At 33.3% G+C, this 22,004-nt stretch overlaps 1 protein-coding gene across 1 annotated transcript in view; it reads right to left on the bottom strand.

Annotated features, from left to right (window-relative positions):
• The window catches only part of CCDC178 (coiled-coil domain containing 178), a 644,800-nt gene that overhangs the window by 417,190 nt on the left and 205,606 nt on the right, over window positions 1-22,004 (bottom strand). The window contains exons 12-14 of the mRNA XM_051970271.1: window positions 18,457-18,552; window positions 18,198-18,334; window positions 629-812 (exon numbers count right to left, since the gene is read on the bottom strand). Of these exons, the coding sequence (XP_051826231.1) occupies window positions 629-812; window positions 18,198-18,334; window positions 18,457-18,552 (417 nt within the window). The remainder of the gene's footprint in view (window positions 1-628; window positions 813-18,197; window positions 18,335-18,456; window positions 18,553-22,004) is intronic.

The raw sequence follows: 22,004 nt of genomic DNA, 5'->3' as shown, positions 1-22,004 counted from the left end.
TGTGCAGTTATGCCAATATTGTACAAAAATCAACTGTGAAATATTAAACTATTCCTAGCAATACTATGAACTAAGACAATTTCAAAGAAATCAAGAAAAATACTCTTCACCTCCAGAGAAAGAACTAATGGAATTTGACATCTTTTTTAAGGTTTTTTTTTGTCAGTGTTTTCTTTTATAATATGATTAATTTGGAAATATGCTTTGCATGACTACTGATGTATAAATTACATAAAGTTGCTTGCCTTCTCAGTCAAGGGGGAGAAGAGGGAGAGAATTTGGAACTGAATTTTTTTTAAATGAATGTTAAAATTTATGCTTTCAATAGGAAAAAATAAAATATTTGAAAAAATAAAAATTTCTTTATTATACAGAAAGTGGAGTAAAGATACAATGGAAAATGTGTATGATATATGAGTAAAATATATCAATAACAACTTCTTTATAAAGAATCAACATACCAAAGAGAACTTCTTGATACTCTTATTATTTTTCTTTTTGTTTTATCTGAGTAATCATTCTTCAACAGACTATACTTAACACATTTGTATTACTCCCAAGACTTAATTAGAAATAGCTAATTATTTTTTAAAATCAAAGACTAATTAAAATATAAAAGGTATACAACCATGAATTTTTTTCTTTCTTCCATTAATCTTTTTTCCCATTCATCTATTTTCACTTTGGTTACATTGTAAATATTAGTCACATGAGCAATGTCTCTTAACAATTTTTCAAGTATCTCTTCATATTGACTCTTCAATATCTTTAAATCATGGACGTTAAGGATATGTTCTCTTTTTTTGCTTATACTGTAAAAAATATGAAAAAACGTGAAAATTCTTACTTTTAATTTCATTCACTGTGCAAAATTATTCAAGTTTTTAGTGATGAAACTGGAGCTTGCCAAAGAACCCAAGAAAACTAGGTAGTCTACTAAAATGTAATGCTAAAATTGCCACATACATCACTCTTGTACTCTTTCATACTCTATTCCTATAGATGACGTAAATCTACATACCCAATTCTCTTTTTCCCTTTCTCTTTGTCTCTGTCAGTCTGTCTCCTCCTCTGTTTCTAACGTCTGCTTCTGTCTCTGTATGTCTTTGTTTATCTCTCTCTTTGCTCTCTCTTCCCCTTTCCTTCTCCCTCTTGACACCCTCCCTCTCTCTTGTTCTCTTTCTTACTCTCTCTTTATTGCTCATTATCCTAAACTCCAGGCCTACATTACTAACAATCTGCTCAGCATCTCCATCACTACATTATGCAGACATTTTAAATTTAGCATGTATAAGCAAGAATTCTTTTTTCTTTCCTAAGCAATCCTTCCTCGAAACTTCTCCATTTCTGTTGACAGAATTACTATTCTTCCAAGTACCCAGGCTTCTAATTTTGGAATTATTTTCAATTCTTTCCTCTCCCTTACTTTCCACATTCAATCTGTTAATAAATTATATTAATTCTACTTCATGTAGCTCTCCTTATCCCCTGTTACACAGCTTATTATCTTATTTAGGCTTTCATCACTTATTACCAGGATGAATGCAAAAGCCCTATAACTTATTTCACTGCCTCCAATCTTTTCATGCCCAATCCATCCTTCACACAGCTACCAAATTCATATTCCCAAAACACACCATGACTACATCACCCTTATACTCAAAAGTCTTCCATGGAACCTTAGTCCCTTCAGGATAAAAATGAAAATTTATCCCACCAGATTAAGTAGGTAATATTTCATATTTGAACATGACATTTCTCACTGGCTTTGCACAAGTATTCTTTCACATTTAGAATGTGTTTTTCCCTCATTTTTGTCTCAAAGAATCCCTCACTTCCTTTGAAATGAAATTCAGGATCCATTTCAGTATAAAGTCTTCCCTAAGTCCCCCTACTTGTTAATATTCTCTGACCTTCAAATTATTTTGAATTATTTTGTATGTAATATTAACCAATTTGTAGATTCCCTCTCCAGGAAAATATAAATTCTTTAGGGCAAAGATTACTCTCTTTTTATAATAAAAAACAATAAAGACCAAAAATTTTCTCATATGAAATATATATATATATATACATATATATAACATTTATATTTGAGATTTTCATAGTACTTTACAAATATCATCCCAATATATTCTCAAAGTAACCAAAAGAAGAATTCACTATCATTGTTCCAATTTTACAGATAAGGAAGCTGAGGCAGTCAAGTTAAGTGATTTATCTATGGTCATATAGTCAATATATGGAGCTAAATGTATGTGTCTTCCAGATTCCTAGTGCAACACTGTGTCACTTCTGTATCTTCCAATGCTTTGTACATAGTCAACATTTAATGCTGGTTGAATTCTTTGAACTGATATAGAATGAACTAAATTGAACTGAATTTATCCTAGTCCTGCTACTATTCACAATAAGGAAGCTATGAAATTTATTAACAGAAAAGCAAAACAGCAATTGTGTCAAATAACTCTGCCTCTCTTTTAATCTGAGTCTTCCAGTTGTCAGATATCTACAAAAGCAAAGGTAGGCTACACTCTCAGAGGGGTGTTTTTAAACCTGCTCTCTTGGTCTTATGCTGGCTACTTAGTCAAAAGAGAGGGACAGAAATCCAAATGAATGCACAGTATTGGTTAGTTGCTTGTTGTCTTTCAGTCCTGAAGAGGACCAAAAGGATATCAATGTACAGAGTGTGAAATTGGATCTGATCAGACCAATAAAAGATGAGAATGTTCTATCACTGGTCAGGCACAACATTTATGGTAGAGGAGTCTCTAAATTTACATATCTTGAGTGAGAAATCCTGAGCCCCAGTGTGGTGGAACATGTAAACACCAACAGTCTTATTGAAGCAGCGGTACCAGTAGCCCTGCATCCCAACTGCTTACCAGAGCAGCATAGACACAAGAGACCCCCAGTGGCTTCAGGGGAACATCCAATGCTACACCAGATAAATATCCAAGCCTAAGATAATATCCCTTCTAACTGGGAGCAGAGCTCAAATTTAAAAGAAAAGGAAAAGATAAAAAAGATGATCAAAAAAAAAAAAAAACACAAACAAAAATGACCATAGAAAGTTATTATTGTGACAGAGAAGACCAAGACATAAACTCAGAAGAGGACAACAAAGTCAAAACACCTATGAGCAAAACAACAACAACAAAAGTAGGAAGCAATCTCAAGCCTAGAATGAAATAAAGGAATAGCTCAAAATGAACTTAAAAATCATATAAAAGAGGTAAAAAAATTGGGAAAAGTAGAGTGATTCAAGAAAATTATGAAAAAGAATCAAAATCTTAGAAAAAGAAAGCTATTTAGAAAGTAGAATTGGGCAAATGGAAAAAGAAGCGCAAAATCTAAGAGGGAGAAACAACTCCTTAAAAGTTAGAGTGGAAGCTAACGACTCTAGGAGACTCAAAAATTAACAGATTTAAAAGAATGAAAAAAATAGAAGAAAATGTAAAATACCTCATTGTAAAAACGACTGAGCTGGAAATTAGATTCAGAACAGATAATGTCAAAATAAATTTATTCCCTGAAAGGCATAATCAAAAGAAGAATCTGGACAGCATCTTTCAAAAAATTATCAAGGAAAACTGTCCTGATATCCTGAAAAAAGAAGGCAAAAAGCATTGAAAGAATCCACTAATCACATCATGAAAGAGATCTCTAAAATAAAACTCCAAGGAATGTTATAAACGTATTGCATAATTAACAGATCAAGGGAAAATATTGCAGGCGGCCAGAACAAAACAATTCAAATATCTGGGAGCAACAATCACATTTACACAGGATTTAGGAGTTACAACACTAAAGAAAACAGAAGTTGTGGAACATGATACTCTAGAAAGCAAGGGAGCTAGGACTACAATCAAGAATCACTTGCTCTGTAAAATTAAGCATAGTCCTTCAAGGAGAAAAAAAATGATCATGCAATGAAATAGGATTTCAAGTTTTCATGAGAAAAAGATCAGAATTGAATCAAAAAATTGATCTCTAATATCAAGACCCAACAGAAACTTAAAAAGGGAAAAAAAGGAAAAAGAAAACCAGTCATTTGATGGAACTGAACTATTTATATACCTACATGAGAAGCCAACACTGGTAATTCTTAAAAATCATGCCACTAATAGTGCAGTGAGAAGAAATATACATAGGTTATAAGGTGAATTTGAGGGAATAACATAAAAATATTTATGAGATGGGAAAGAGGAATACACTAGGTGCAGAAGAAAGGGAGGCATAGAATGGAGTAAATTATTTCTCATGAAGAGTCATGAAAGACATATAGTGGAGAGAAAAAGAGAAGATTGGGTAATGAGTATTGCTTTATCCTTACTATGAAGTAAGAGTCCTAGCTTGGCTCAAGAGAGGAAATAATAAACATAATCTGTTGAATATAGAAATAGAGGATCAAATAAAGATGGCAGGAGAGAGAGAAGACAGAAAATAGAGTAAATCAGGGGAGGTAGTAGACAGAAGCAAAGCATTGGTGAGGAGGGAAAGAGTGAAAGGAGAAAAAAGACAAACAGGTGGAAAATTAGTATGGAGGGATATATACAGTAAGTAATCATAACTGAATGTGAATGGAACTCTTCCATGAAAAGAAATGGATAGCAGAGAAAATAAAAAACCAGAATCCTACAATATAGTGTTTACAAAAACTCACTTGAAGCAGAGAGACACACAGAAAGAGTAAAAATTAAGAACAGAGAAAAATCTATTATGCGTCAACTGAAGTTAAAAAAAAAAAAAAAAAAAAAAAAGCAGAGATCCCTGATCTCAGATAAAGGAAAAGCAAGAACAACCTAATTGAAAGAGATAAAGAAGAGGAGAGCATTTGGGGAAGATGCCAGAGTAGGTCAAAAAAAACCAAATTCTTCAGATTTCCTCTGAAAACAACAACAAAAAAATTGTGCCTCAGGGTGAACATTGATCGGTGAAAAACAAATAAGAGTTGAGGAAGAATAGGGCTCCTCTTGAAACAAAATTACAGACTGACTCAGAACCAGGGTTTAACTGGTGTAAAGTATAACCATCTCCAGGCTAGCTCCACTGAAAGTGAGTGCCAAGGCCAGTTAGGTTAAGGTAGCCTCAGCCCAAAGGACCTTTTACTTCCTTGACAGCTTGGGGAGGGATCAGAAAGAGGAGACTGAGGGAACCTCTGCTAATAAGGAATGCCAGATCCAGTTGTGCTGCTGCTGTGACAAAGCCCTAGGCAAGAAGGAACACGTACACCAAGTACATTGAGTGAAGAGGCAATGAGTGGAGCACTAAAGCCGCTGGCTGCAGGCACTTAGAAAAGGGTGAAATCCCAGGCCAGAGGGGAAAACTGAAGTGAAGGCAGAGGCACCATTTCTCCATTCTAGGATTAAAGATGCTCACATTAATAAGTTCTCAATTTTTAAAAAATGAACAGGCAAAAGAGAAAGAACTTAAACATAGAAACTTACTATGGAAATAGTGAAGACTGGACTTCATCTTCAAAGAAAGACAGTGAAGTATTTTTTTAAAGCCTCTTCTACCTCAAAGGATAACATTAAATGGCTCCCTGCCCAGAAAATATTTGTAGAACTCAAAAAGAATTTTTAAAATCAAATGAAAGAGATTCAATAAAAACTAAAAAAAGAGAGAGAACCAGAACCATGTATAAGACAAACAAAAAGATTATAGAAAGAAAGTTACATAACTAGAAAAAGAGATTTTATTATAGCTTTTTATTTACAAGATATGTGTGGGTAATTTTACAGCATTGATAATTGCAAAACCTTTTGTTCCAATTTTTTCCCTCTTTACTCCCACCTCCTCCCCCAGATAACAGGTAGACCAATACATTTTAAATATGTTAAAGTATATGTTATATACAATATATGTATACATGCCCACACAGTTATTTTGCTGCACAAGAAGAACTGGACTTTGAAATAATGTACAATTAGCCTGTGAGGGAAATCAAAAATGCAGGCGGACAAAAACAGAGGGTTTGGAAATGCTTTGTAGTCGTTCACACTCATTTTCCAGAGTTCTTTCACTGGGTGTAGCTGGTTCTATTCATTATTGAACAAATAGAACTGATTTGGTTCATCTCATTGTTGAAGAAGGCCACGTCCATCAGAATTGATCATCATATAGTATTGTTGTTGAAGTATATAATGATCTCCTGGTCCTACTCATTTCACTCAGCATCAGTTTATGTAAGTCTCTCTCTAAGCCTCTCTGAAATCATCCTGTTGGTGGTTTCTTACAGAATAATAATATTTCATAACATTCATATACCATAATTCATTCAGCCATTCTCCAATTGATGGACATCCATTCAATTTCCAGTTTCTAGCCACTACAAAAAGGGCTGCCACAAACATTTTTGCAAATACAGGTCCTTTTCCCCTCTTTAAGGAGATATAGAGTCTTAAAGAAGAAAATTCTTTGTAAATTAGAATTGGGCAATGGGGAAGCCAGTGAAGCTATAAAAGACCAAGAAATAAAAAAATATATATATAAAGAATAAAAAATAGAACAGAACATAAAAAATCTTATAAGAAAAACGACAGATCTGGAGAATGTATCAAAAAGAGAAAAAAACATAAGAATAATTGCATTATTTGAAAGCTATGATGAAAAATAGAATCTTGACACAATAATACAAGAAATAATAAAACAGAACCGGGGGGGAGGAGGAGTAGAAATAGAAGGAATCCACTGATCACCACCTCAAAGAGATGAATCTCTCAAAGAGATTCTGCAAGGAAAACACATAGTGACATTACTGACAGATCAAAGCAAAAATTCTATAAAAGACCAATGAACAAAAAATTTCAAATATGCTGAATCTACACTTAGAATTTTACAGGATTTATAAGCAGCTACAGTAAAGGACCACAAGTACTGGACATATTGATAATTAGGAATGAGGCCTGAGGCCAAAATATCTTATCAAGCAAAGTTAACAATATTATTGAACAACAACAAAAAAAAAAAGGACATTCAACAAACTCACAGATTTTCAAGACTTTGTCTCAACCAACTTGAACTCAAAAGAAAATTTAACATATAAAAGACAACATCAAAGATTAATTTCAAGGGATTCAGCAAGGACAAATTATTTTTTTTACATGAAAATATAAATCATGTGTTTAAAATTTACATCAGTAGTTCAGTAGTTCAAAAGAAAGATTGAGGCAGAGCTGAATATGATCTGACCCTAAAAAGCAAAACTATCTAAGAAATGTTAAAAATAGTAATTATGTTATAAGAATGAAGTGCAAAGGAAGGATTAACATGGGTATTAGAGGGGAAAAGAGAGCTGATAGTTCCGAGAACCTACTCACATAAGGAATGGCTTAAATAGGGAACAACAAAAATATGTATATATGCATGAAGAGTATAGCATCCTCCAAAATCTATATAAAAAAAAAACAGTGGAGTGAATAGTACATAATTGGGACATAGATGGTTGTATAGATTTATGGCAGTGGGACAAGATGTCCCACTTTAATTAATGAGAAATTAATGAGAAAGGGACAGAGAGAAGGAAAGGGTGATAAGGTAAGTTTATATTAATGGAAATGGTATAAAGAGAAAACTCAATCATCTTGCAAAAGTGAATGCTTAAAATCATTTTGACATGTAATTGGTTAAAAAAAATTGAAATGCCATTATATATAATGTACATATATGTAAAAAGAAAAATAATTTACATGTGTCAAATTTCTTTTCAGCTACTGCAATACTGATTCTCTCATAAAGCATAGCACAATCTTTGATGCAAGTATGTCATTCTAGGCAATCCTTTGTCAGTATCTGCTATATCATTTGATCTATTCCAAAGTTGTTCAGAGACATTTGAATGCACAACCACCTGTAAATAACAACATTAACAAATCATAAAACAACTCTTCCTCTACTTTAGCCTTGGTTTATAGCCTTTTCAAGTTAAATAACTTGCCATCGGTGTAGTGGCTGACTTTCATGCTGCATTCATTCTCATTTTGACAACATTGCTAAAAATACCATGCTAAAAAGCATAGGAGCATGCTTTGTTCCATTGATGACTCAGAAAGCATGAGACCATCATCTATTATCTAGAACCGATGCAAGCATGCCATCATGAAATAGATATACAATACTGACGAACTTTTCCAGGCAACAAAAATTTTACCTAATTTTCCATAAACCCTGATGACTGACCATATCAAAAGTCTTGGTTGGATCAATAAACATAATGTGCAGATTCTGTTTCCTGCATTTCTCCTAGAATTGTCAGGAAGCAAACTCTATAGCAACCTTTCCTCAATGCTTTCAGAAGCCACACTTGTTCTCAGGTAGATGACCATCTTCCAGGTGAAGGATCAGCTTACTAATGAGGATTCTGGAAGTGATTTTGCCAACAATGACTAAAAGACTAATTACTTCTGTGATTATCACAAAACAATCTATTTCTTTTACCTTTATAGAAATGGACAAAAGAATCATCCTGGGGAATAACTACCTCTTGCCATACAATCCAGAAAACTTCAGTCAGTTTTTGTATGAACAGTGGACCTCTCTGTCTTGTAAATCTCAGTTGGAATAGAATCAGCACCAAGTGCTTTGCCACACAAGAGGAATCTAATGGCTTCTTCAGTTGGAAGTTTGGCTAGAGTGTGATTTACTTTAATCTGAGCTAAACAGTCAGTGGCTTCAGGACTGATTGATGATGGTTTGTTGAGAACACTACGGAGGTGTTCAGCCCATTTTTCCAGAATCATGTCATTATCACTAATTAATGTGGCTTTCAGCATTGACTAATTGAGATACAATATAGATCTCTGGCCCATAAATAACCTTCAGGGCATCATAAAAGTGTTTTTTAACTGTTGCTATCAGTGTAAAACTGAATTTTATCTGTCTCCTTAATGAGTCAAGAATCCTTCATCTCTCTAAGCTTCACTTGCACTTTACTTTTCATGGAGTTAAATGCTGCCTTCTTAAAGACAGATGAATTATCCTGCTGGCAAACCTTGTGGAGTTTTTATTTTTCATTTAGCGGCTTCTAAAATTTTCCAGCATTTTCATCAAACCAGTCTGGATATTTGCAAGTGTTCTCACCCAGATGAGTAAATACTGTATTATACAACAAATTTCAGAAAGCTGTCCTTTTTTGGTTCCACTGTTGCTAAACATGTGTTGGTGCAACTATCCCTCCAAATTAACAAGGAACTGCTCCCAGTAGATCAGGAAATACTCTAATCTATTGGCATTAAGTCTTTGAGTGGTTATCTTGCCTTGGAGCTACCATTTTTGCTGAATGAGAATATTTGCCTTAGGATAAATTCACGATCACTCAAGCATTCTGCACCCCACATCACCTTTATCACTCTCACAGCCTGTCTTTTCTTCTTATACTGACAATTTATTAAATGCCAATGTTTGCTGTGAGGGGTGCATTTTATTGTACTTAAGTAAACTGAAGACAGAATTGGGGATGAGAAGGTCATGAGATGTGTAAATCTTCAATAGAAAGTGACCACTGCAGTAGGTATTTCCAATTCCTCTTGTATAGAATCACCTGGAACTATAAACATATCCTCTTTTTTACATGCTGATGATGAATATTTCTAGGTCGTTATAAAATTTTCCTTGGATCTCATCAGAATTCATTATGATGGGTACATACACACTAATGATGGTGGTATGGCATTTTCCTGCATGCAGAGGTCACATGGCCATGAGTCTGTCATTCACTACCTTTGGTAAACATACAAACTTGTTTGCTAGATTAATTTTGATTGAAAAACCTACACCGGTTTCACTGTGCTCCCTTGCATTGTGAGCTACTCCTGAAAAACATGTATCCAGCTCCAGTTTCAGTAAGCTGAACTTATTTGCCAGCTTTGTTTCATTTAGGGCTGATATTTGGAAGAGATACCTGCTGAATTCTCTTGCAACAAGAGCTATTCATCTTTCAGGTCAACTAGATTTGTGTTGACCATAAGCATGCACACATTCTGTGTAGTTTGAATGGAATCATCTTGCAGAAATTTTTGTATTTGTGTGTGTGTGTGTATGTATGTGTGTGTGTTTCAAACACACGGTGGGATCCTCATCTGCCATGGTTAACAGGCAAGACTTAGGTAATGAAAACAATTTTTAGGACACTTTTTCTAACTCTTTTCCTCACAACAGAAGGTGAGCAGTGCAGTTCTTAAAAGACTACTTAAATATTCATGAAGTTGCCCACTTCTGCTTCTAGTGAAAAGATGACCTTGGACCACCTGTAAGCAGAGTGGTCCTACTATATCTGCACCTACTGCTTCCTCATTTGCCTGTTGACCAGAAGACTTTTAGGTAAAGATGATAAAAATGGTATTAGTAATATCTTTAGATTTGTGCAAAAATTATGCCATCCTTAAGGAGGATGAATATTTGTATGGCCTTCCTAGAGGGAACTGTTCAGCAAAAATGATAATATTTTAAGGAATATATATTCCATAGGGATTCAGCAACATAGGCAAGAATGGAGACCCCTACTTGGCGGACAATTTTTAGTTGTTTAAAAGGCCACCTAAAACATTTGCATCATTTCTAGGTTTTTTTTTTTTAATTTTCTTTTTTCTTTCTTTTTTTTGCCCATTTTATTTCCCCTTACAGAATCAAGAAGTTTGTAATTATTTTTTGTAACTATTTTTTGGCTTCCCTGATAATTATCTTAAGTTTAACTTTTCCACTATCCTTACTTTTTTCCCTAATAAATTTTAAATATTTCTAAACTGTTGGTATATGTATATGTATTCTATATCTCCTTTATCTATTTCAGGTAAGAATGAAGTTTATGTGAAGCCCACCACTTCCCTGATCTCTTCCTCTCTTTGTATGCATGAACAAGTATGAGCAAAGTAGCTTCATTCAGGAAGACTTCACTTCAAATCTGGCCTTGAGCACTGAGTAGCTGAATGAACCTAACCAAGTCATGGAATTATTGTTTGCCTCAATTATCTCATCTGCAAAATGGAGATTATAATAGCACTTACAAAGTTATTGTTAGGACCAAATGAGATAATAATTGTAAAGTGCTTAGCATAGTGCTTGGTACACATAAAGGTTTTTGTTTTTTTGTTTGTTGTTTGTTTGTTTTTGTGTGTGTATGTATGTGTGTGTGTTTCAAACACACGGTGGGATCCTCATCTGCCATGGTTAACAGGCAAGACTTAGGTAATGAAAACAATTTTTAGGACACTTTTTCTAACTCTTTTCCTCACAACAGAAGGTGAGCAGTGCAGTTCTTAAAAGACTACTTAAATATTCATGAAGTTGCCCACTTCTGCTTCTAGTGAAAAGATGACCTTGGACCACCTGTAAGCAGAGTGGTCCTACTATATCTGCACCTACTGCTTCCTCATTTGCCTGTTGACCAGAAGACTTTTAGGTAAAGATGATAAAAATGGTATTAGTAATATCTTTAGATTTGTGCAAAAATTATGCCATCCTTAAGGAGGATGAATATTTGTATGGCCTTCCTAGAGGGAACTGTTCAGCAAAAATGATAATATTTTAAGGAATATATATTCCATAGGGATTCAGCAACATAGGCAAGAATGGAGACCCCTACTTGGCGGACAATTTTTAGTTGTTTAAAAGGCCACCTAAAACATTTGCATCATTTCTAGGTTTGTTTTTTTTTTAAATTTTCTTTTTTCTTTCTTTTTTTTGCCCATTTTATTTCCCCTTACAGAATCAAGAAGTTTGTAATTATTTTTTGTAACTATTTTTTGGCTTCCCTGATAATTATCTTAAGTTTAACTTTTCCACTATCCTTACTTTTTTCCCTAATAAATTTTAAATATTTCTAAACTGTTGGTATATGTATATGTATTCTATATCTCCTTTATCTATTTCAGGTAAGAATGAAGTTTATGTGAAGCCCACCACTTCCCTGATCTCTTCCTCTCTTTGTATGCATGAACAAGTATGAGCAAGGTAGCTTCATTCAGGAAGACTTCACTTCAAATCTGGCCTTGAGCACTGAGTAGCTGAATGAACCTAACCAAGTCATGGAATTATTGTTTGCCTCAATTATCTCATCTGCAAAATGGAGATTATAATAGCACTTACAAAGTTATTGTTAGGACCAAATGAGACAATAATTGTAAAGTGCTTAGCATAGTGCTTGGTACACATAAAGGTTTTTGTTTTTTTGTTTGTTGTTTGTTTGTTTTTGTGTGTGTATATATGTGTGGTTGTTCAGTTGTTTGCAGTCATGTCTTATTTTCCAGGGATTTGTCACTTCCTTCTCCAACCCTTTCTACAGATGAAGAAACTAAGGCAAACTATGAGCTAAGGAAATAGACAATTTCATGAAAAGGGCAATATTTTTCTAAATATAAAAGATTATAACTAAATGAGTGTAATGGCTCTTTGGATGGATTCTTGAGATGATAATATGTTAAAAATTTCATGAGGAATAAATTTAAACCTTCACTAAGGCTTCCAAGATTGATAGTTTGCTTACTGTTGCTCTTTATTTGTTTTGCTTTTATTTTAACTTATCTTTCTATATGAGAACTCTAATTTGAAATAAAAATATTTCTGAACATTAAAGCACCACTGATAAAGAGAGGAGAGAAGGATTGACTTTTTGCCCTGGAGTAATGGCATCTGTGGGAACTGGAAGTCCTTTATAACTTATCTCTTCCTATCTTTCCAATCTTTTTATACTCCTTTCTACACTCTGATCCAAAGAGAGACACAGACTCTTGGCTTTCTTCTTTGACTCTCTTTCCTGGCTTCTAGCTATAATTCCATCTTAGGAACTTCTGCAAGACAACTTTCTTGGTTCTGATTAAGGCTATAAACCTTGCTTCTGAGAGTATGTAGCCAGGATAAATTGGAGATACTCTCAGAGTATGAGCTTCTCCTGCAAGGTAGAACCATTTTTGCCTTTCTTTATAGCCCTAACACTTAGCACAGTGTCTGGAACATAGGAAACTCTGAATAAATACTTAATGACTACTAGAGTCAATAGCTGAGAAGACATTTATTTGCCTTCCTTCACCATGGGAGGAGGCTTTACATATTTCATATTGTTGCTGTTCTACAAAGTGGGAAATGTCCACCAAGCAGGGACGCTGCAGGTAATATGAAAGTACTGAAAGGTCTCTCTTCAACCTTCCTCTTCCATTTGGAGTTCATTAACAAGCATTGGTTTGCATTTACTTTTTATGTGATGAAATAAGCTGACTTCTTTATAATTTATGCTGCCCAGACCCCTCTTCATTTAGTGGTTTTAATAGATATCCAATGGTTTTAGCCACTTATAAGATCACAGAAAGTTCCTTTCTAATTTGGAGTTTAGATTGTCTATCCCTGGCCACTGTTAAAGAATGTTTTTCTAACTTGAGACATACATCCTGAGTCATTCATCCCATATTTCCTTACAACTCTGTAAACTTCATGAAGCAGATTTTTTTTCAATGGAATTCTGGGATATTTGATTTCTTGAATGACCTGTTCCTCCACCTGTGTCTTTCCCTCACCAAAAATTTCAAACTTTTGTTTGTTGTGACAATTATTAGTTAAATAAAAATTTATAAACACTAGATTAGATTAAAATATCAAGCTAATGGGACAGCAATTTCCTCGCGGGAATTTGAGGCAGAAGTCAAATTAGACTCCACAACAGTATAAATCAAAAGCATCAACCAAGTTGGGAACTAGAGGTTCTCTGAAGTACCAAGATTTCAAAGAGGCAGGAAGCCTCTCCCCAAAAAGAAGGGGATGGGATGGGGCAGAGATTCAAAGCAAGATATCAATACTGCATCTGAAATCAGGATAGAGTGGGCATCAAATTTTTATTTCATGTGTTTTAACTTGTCTTCCCAAAGTTTCTTTGGTTTATGGCTATTTGCATGTTTCCCATTCTTACATTGCACTGAAACACCAGTGTGGCCATAGAATAATTATCTTATTCCTTCTAATGGCTCTCTAGATCTCAAGTCATTGGTTAGTAGGTCATGTTGATTACAAGGTGTCCACAAATTCTAGCAATGCAAATTGAAAAAGCCTCATAAAGAAGGAACCTCATAATCCATGGTATCAGAAATTGCCTCATTCCCTACATGTATGTATGTGTATATATGTATATATACATACGTGTGTATACTTTTTTTCCCCTTGCTCAATTATTGGTGATAAGTGAGGATTTTGAGGATGTAGTTTGGGGCTGAAAGAAGGATATCTTAACAAAGAACAATGAAAGTAGGTGAATAAAAAAATATAGTTAAAGAAACTGAGAAAGACAAAGATTAAATTATGCAAAATTATACAACAAGGAATGATCTAAAGCAAGATTTGAATTTAGATCTTATTCACTGGGCCACTTAGTTGCTGAGTAATTTATTTTGGATGAAAATTCATGAATTTAGTAACCATCATTCTGAAATACTACTGAGGAAAATTTCCAACATTTAGGTGAAACTGGTCTCTTTGCCTAACTTTACACATAAATGTGTATATGGGTATATGTGTGTGAAAAGCAGATGCCTGTTAAGCAAATGATTTTCTTCAATACTTCCCTTTTTCACTGTAGGTCCCTCATATCTTTGAATCCTCAGAGATGTTCAGTAAAGGGAGACTAGTCATTAAAAATCCTTCTCCTGACTCTAATGTAGTTCCTTCGTTGTATATAGACTACTTAGTACTTGTCCAAGTCTCCCTCACAATAGCTTTGATTAATACAAAAAAGACATATAGATGTTAATCAAAAAGTGTCTTTATCTAATAAATGTAATTATTTTAAGAGGGCTGGATAATAATCTAATAATAAAATTTTAAGTAATAATAAAATATGTTTTAAGGTGCTAGAATTTAAGACTTACATCTATTATACTTTTATGCGCAACTGATTTTTTTTTCCTTTTGCTGATTAACATCTTCGGAGATGTAAAGTTTCCTGCTACATCCCAAAAGTTTGGTGACTTGTCTCATTATTTTCATTTTCTTTGATAAATTTAAGTAACATTTATTTTGTTCTTAGAGGCATTTAGTCTTTCAATTATATAATTTAGTCTCCACTTAAGTCAAATATTTTCTTCAAATTATCTTTATCAATACTAATTTTATTGTAGTATGAGTTGTAAGGGATTCTTTCATTTTCTGCTATATTACATTTGTTTTTGAGTCCTTTATTTTTCAGCAATGTTGAATTTTTTGTAAAGGTACAATGAAAAGCTGAAAAAATACATAACTTTAACAAAGTTGCAGGATACAAAATAAATCCACACACATCATCAGTATTTCTATATGTTACCAACAAAGTCTAGCAGCAAGAGATACAAAGAGAAATTCCATTTAAAATAAGCATAGGTAATAAAAAAATATTTTGGAGTCCATCTACCAAGACAAAGCCAAGAATTATATGACCATAATTACAAAATACTTTCCACACAAAATTAGATCTAAATAATTGGAAGAATATCAAATGCTCATTGGGTAGGCCAAACTAATGACATTTCTTCCTAAATTAATCTACTTATTCAGTGCCACAGTGATCAAAATGCCTAGAAATAACTTTAGAGAGCTAAAAAATAACAAAAGGTCAAGAATTTCAAGGGAATTAATTTTTAAAATGTCAATGAAAGTGACCTAGTTGTATCAGACCTAAAACTATATTTGTAAAACAGCAATCATCAAAACCATTTGGTACTGGCTGAAAAATGGTCATGGATCTGTGAAATAGGTTAGGTTCAAAAGATACAATAATCAATGGCTAAAGTAATCTAGTATTTGCTAAACCCAAAGACTCCAGCTTTGGGGGTAAGAACTCACTATTTGACAACAATTGCTGGAAAAAATGGAAAATAGTATGGCAGAAAGTAGACATTGACCAATAACTAACATCCTATACCAAGATAAGGTCAAAATGGATTCATGATTTAGACACAAAAGGTGACATTATAAGCAAATTAGAAGAACAAGGAATAATCTATCTCTCAGTCTATAGAGAAGGAAAGAATTCATGCCCGAAGAAGAACTAGAGAACAACATGAAATGCAAAATGGATAATTTTGATTATATTAAATTAAAAAGGGGTTATACAAACAAAACCAATGAAATCAAGATTAGAAGGGAAGCAGAAAACTGGGGGGAAATTTTTTTTAATTCAAGAGCCTGATAAATATCTCAATTTCTAAAATATAAAGAGAACTGACTCAAATTTACAAGAATAAAAGCCATTCTCCAATTGATAAATGGTCAAAGATCATGAACAATTTTTAAATGAAGAAATTAAAGCCATTTCTAATCATATGAAAAAGTGCTTTAAATCACTATTGATTAGAGAAATGCAAATTAAAACAATTCTGATTGGCTAAGATGACAGAACAAGATAATGATGAATGTTGGAGAGGATGTGGGAAAACTAAGACACTAATACATTATTGTTGGAGTTGTGAACTGAACCAACAACTTTGGAGAATAATTTGGAACTATGCCCAAAGGGTTATTAAACTGTGCATTTCCCTTTGAAGCAGCAGTGCCTCTACTAGGTCTGTATCCCAAAGAGATCATAAAAAATGAAAAAGAACCTACATGTACAACAATGTTTGTGAAAGCCCTGATTTCAGAAGAGATTTACATGAATTGATTCTCAATGAAGTTGAGTAGAACCAAGAGAAAATTGTACACAACAGCAAGATTATGTGATGATCAATTCTAAGGATTTGACTATTTTCAACAATGAGGTGATTCAGGCCAATTACAACAAACTTGTGATAGAGAGAGCCATCTGCATCCTGAGAGAGGGCTATGGGGACTCAATGTGAATCAACATAGTATTTTCCCCTTTTTTGTTCTTTGCTTGCTTTTTTTTTCTTATTTTTTTCCTTTTGATCTGATTTTTCTTGTGCATCATGATAAATGTGAAAATATGTTTAGAAGAATTGCACATGTTTAACTTATATTGTATTATTTGCTATCTAAGGGAGGGAGGTGGTGAGCAGGGAGGGAGAAAAATTTGGAATACAAGGTTTTGCAAGGGTGAGTGTTAACAACTATCTTTGTATGTATTTTGAAAAATAAAAAGCTTTTAATATATATGTATATATATATTATAATTATCATTCAGTAATCACCAGTGTGCTACTTAGTGAAATAGTTCAACTATTCCAGGAAAAAATAATTTGGCTATTTATTTTGAACTTCAATTAGCTAAATACTTTCAAGGATGAAAATATAGAAGGAAATGGCCTCATATATATCAAATTGCTCATAATAATCACTTTTATGGAAGATAGGACTATATAAATATCTCAACTCCAAGGCATAGCTTATAAATTATGCATCTGGAGTTAAGATATTGATACAGCCCTACCTTCCATAAAAATGGATATTACTGGCATTTTGATGGAAATATTACCAGCATTTTGATGGAACAAAAGGTCTAGAATCTAAAGAGAAAGAGTGGGGAAAATAAGAGTGCTCCCATAGCAAGAAAAGTATGACACAGCATTGGATGTAAAGACAAGAAGCACTGAGTTGAAACTCCATCTTGGTAATTTAATAGCTGTATGTGCCTGAACAAGTCACTTAGCCTCTCTTGGACCTCAGTGCCTGTGAAAGAAGGGTTCTGGATCTGATGAGAAATAAGATCACTCCATGCTCCAAATCTGTAATCTAAAAAAAACACCAACAATAATTAATTAACTTTAGTACCCCTGAGAAACTAGCTACTGCTAATTTGTAAACCATTCAGGAACCAAAACCCAGAGCAAATTGTGAAAAGAAAAAAGAAGAGACCTTGTACATTCTAGTAAGGGGAAACTGGTAAAAAAAAAAATTAGTGACAATATTTTAAATAATTAAAAATAATTTTTAAATAATATTTTGTATACAGTTTTAAAAGAAGTTTTGCCACATAACTTAGTGAGATAGACAACATAGTTATTCTTTATCCTCAATCTGCAACTGAGTATTTCAGAGATTAAATTACAAATTAGTGACTCGTCTCGAGAGAGGTGGGTGGAGGAAGACCCAAACCCATGCTTTTAAAAGGAAACTGTGTGACCCACTCTATAATCTGGATTTAGATTAATCTGTCAAAATTTTCACAGCACAGTTGTGTTGTCATCCACCCACTGTAAAAGTGTTTTCCTCCAGGTCTCTCTTTTGATCTTCCTTTGGATTTTCTATTTGAATCCAGCATATTTGAAATAAAAGTTTGGAATTACCTAGTTTTGATTTTCTGTACTGCAGCTTGATTTTCTTTCTCCATTAATTTATTTTTTTTCATTAGTAAATCTGCTTTTCTGAAGGTTACTGCAAATTCATTCTGTAGCTTTCGGATTTCACTGGCCCATAATTTTTTCTTAAGAAATAAAATGAGATCTTTAAGGTAAGATTTAAGTTTCTCCCTTTATTAAAGGAAAAGATACAGAAAATTATTTTTACCAGTAATTAATGAGCATTCACAAATGGAAAGAAACTTACTGCATCCTGATATTCATTCAACGAAGTTTCACATTCCTCTTCTAACTTTTTAATCTTCTCGGAATTAAAATACACGATTTTTTTCAAATCAATTAGCTAAATGAAAAAAGTTTTAAAAGTTCATTGTAAGATTATATCAAAGAATAAAAAAGAAGTGAAAATAAAAGTTCAGCATACTATTATCTGTAACATTACATATTTACAATCCTGAACCACTACATAAAAGGAAAGGGGAAGTGTTAAAAGTCAATTTTTACTCATAAATATTCCAATAGATTAAAACTTGTATGAGGTACAACATATTTAGAAGTCACTCAAAGAAGGTGTGAAACGAGGGAAAGGAATGGATTCCTACTACTTCTGACATTGTGGTGTCAAGAGGATAGACAAGAAGAGAAAAAACAGATCATGGCTGGTCTCATTCATGAGTTGTATAAGATAACATCCTTTATAACTAAATCATCAGTGTGTACCAAGATAGAATTTTAGTACACGATTAAAATACATGAGGCAAAGCAGAATGTTTTGAAATAGTAAATTTAAAATATCTCTGTTAGGAAAAGCCATTGGCAAGAGAAATCTCAAAACACTTCCTCAAATAAAATTAATTTAGAAGAGGTCATCTAATCTAATTTACTTACTTCATGGGACAGGAAAAAAATTCTTGCAAAGTAAAGTGACTGACCCCAGGTATAATCACTTTCTCACAATCATACCTGGAATAAGTGATAGAGAGCTGCAATTTGAATCTTCTGATTCCAAATCCTACATAATTATTTCTTTTCTGGAATGAAACTCTTGAAGGTCTTCCCTCCCATATCAATTCTTTTGTGAAGGCAAACTGTCTTTTGCCTCAGTAATTATATGGTCTTTACTTACTGAAAGAGGGTTATCTTAGAACACTGAGACCTCTAAAAGACCTTAGCTTAAAAAAGACAATTTCTCCCACTGCATGAGGGGCTCTTACCAGTCATCTTGGCTTATGTCTTACCACTGGTCTCCAATGAGAAGAGAATGAGGCTGATAACTTTGCACAATCCTGCCTCACTCAAATTCAACTCATTTGTAAGTCAAGATATCATGTTCCTGATGTCATTGATCCTCTTCCAGAATAAAGGATAAACAAAAAATAACAAACATTTCCATTGTTATATGACTCTAAAGTTGTAGGGCTCAGAAAGATTATAGACATCAACTAGTCCAATTCTCTCATTGTCAGAGATGAGAAAGATGAAGTTTGGTTCCATTCAAAATAATGATAATGTTCATAAAATATTTGGGAAACAATCTATCAAAACACACTCAAAATCATTATATTTATAATCACTAAATGTTCCCTCTAGAAGTAAAGAACAATTTAATTACTACAAAAATATTCAGTGCTCATTGACTGAAGTCTACCAAGATTATAAAAATAAAATACTGTAATCAAGAGTAAATTACAGATTTAGTACTATGCAAATCAAATTGCCAAGAGGATACTTTATAGAATTAGTATCAAAACTCCTTTTGGAGATATAAAATACCCAAAGGAAAGGGAATATAAGTTGGAATGAAGAGGGAATTTCACTGTCAGGTAATCAGTAAAATTTCCTGATTGAAAAATTTAATAAGTAACTCAAAAGAACAGACTAAACAAGGAAGAATAAAAAATAACTCAATTCAATAAACCAGTCTTCAATAAATCCCAAACATAAATCACACTGGAAAATTCCATATTTGACAAAAATTAGTGGAGAAAATATTCAAGTCTGAAAGAAACTAGATCTTATATAAGATATCATAATAGAGATGCAAACGAGTTCATTCATTATATTATACATAGGATCATAAATTAGAACCAAGAAATGTCTTAAAGGTTACCTAATCTTGCTCTCCTCATTTTATACTTAAAAAAATGGATGCCCAGAGTTAAGTGACTTGTCCAAGACCACTTAGGTAGCAGGTAATAAACAAGGAATTTGAAACAATGGCTTTTACGTTCAAATATAATATTCTTTCCATTGTACATAAGGTTTTGATGAACCTCAAGAATCCAAAGTTTAAAAGAGTACTCATTTTTGAATGAAATTCTAAAAAAAAACATCAAATATGTATGCATCCATTTTGGATAATGACTCTGAAAAAGTATGTTATAGGTATGAGAGGGTACAATATTGATAAAAAAATTATGCAAACAAGAGGCATAGAAGATGTTATCAGAAGAATAACCAAAATTCTTTTATATGAACAAAACATAAATAAATAAATAAAATGAAAAAAAATTAAAAATAAAAATGAAAAAAGCCCTAATGCAATAATCTTGTGCTAAAAGAAATAATGAGGATAGACCAATGAACAAAACAATAAAGACAATTTATATAATAGTATTGTAAAAACAAACAACCTTGAAAAATTTAAATTCTTTGACAAAGTAGGTGTAGTCCAGTATCATGCAGGCAGATCTAGATCACAAGGAAACCAGGGCAATCACTCTGACCCTGGAGTTTGCATGTTAGTGATGAAGGAATCTATGGCTTAATTCCTAGGTATATTAAGAGAAGCTATCTTGGAGATGGCCCCCCTGAGTAATGGAGTACTACAGATTCTCTCTCTTTAACTTAAAAGATGTGATCTCAGAACCAGATCCTTGAAGAAAAAGAAGGCTGCAGCTATGAGTTTGACTTGGCATTATGATACCAAATTAGACAAGCTAGGACTATATAAGGTCATTAATTGTCCTGCCAGAAGAATCTAGAACCTAGCCCTAATGCAAAATCAATTGAAGAAATAAAGAAGAAATAAGACTGAAAAAATGAACAAACAAACAAAAAGATAGAGGATTGGTAGGAGATAGCAAGGCTGCCCAAGACACAATTCAGAAAAGCTAAATATCTCCAAAAACCTCAAGGGAAAATAGGGCTTGGCAACAAGATCATTGGAATTCCTAGAAGAAATTAAGAGGTTTTTTCAGAGAATTAAAATGATATCTTAAATGAACAAGAGTGCTATTAGAAAGAATTGTAAAAGAAATGAACTATCAATGAGATATTTAAGGGATTTAAGAGTTTAGCACAAATGACACAAAAGTTTATATGTGACACATCCCTTCAAAATTAAAATGGACCAATCATCAGTTAATTACTCCATGAGACAACAAAAATATAATAGAGTCTCAAGTTTGAAAAATAGAAAAAAAAAGTAGTTGTGTCAGAAACAATTGATATGAAAAATGCATCAAGGAAAAGCAATTTAAAAATCATTAAGATAATTGAGTAAAACCAGGAAACTACTCAAGCTCTCCCAGTTTCCATTGAAAACCACATGAAACCAAGACTCTGAATAGAGCCTGATAGAATGAAATCACTTTCCAATTCAAGATAGAATGGAAAAATTTCAAGAAAGATCAGTCTCACTGGGATGAAAAGGGTGTTCAGCCCAGCTCAGAAAGTCAGGGAAAACTGATGAGAAGGTCTTAATCACAGCAAATCAGCAACTAAGGCTCAGTAGAGGAACAGATCAGTGGGACAGCCTCCAGTATCAACTCAGAAGGCAAACTCTGGGAAACC

Source organism: Antechinus flavipes, chromosome 1, assembly GCF_016432865.1.
Source record: "Antechinus flavipes isolate AdamAnt ecotype Samford, QLD, Australia chromosome 1, AdamAnt_v2, whole genome shotgun sequence".
Taxonomy (NCBI): Eukaryota; Metazoa; Chordata; class Mammalia; order Dasyuromorphia; family Dasyuridae; genus Antechinus; species Antechinus flavipes.
This window is presented reverse-complemented; position numbering and strand designations above follow the sequence as displayed.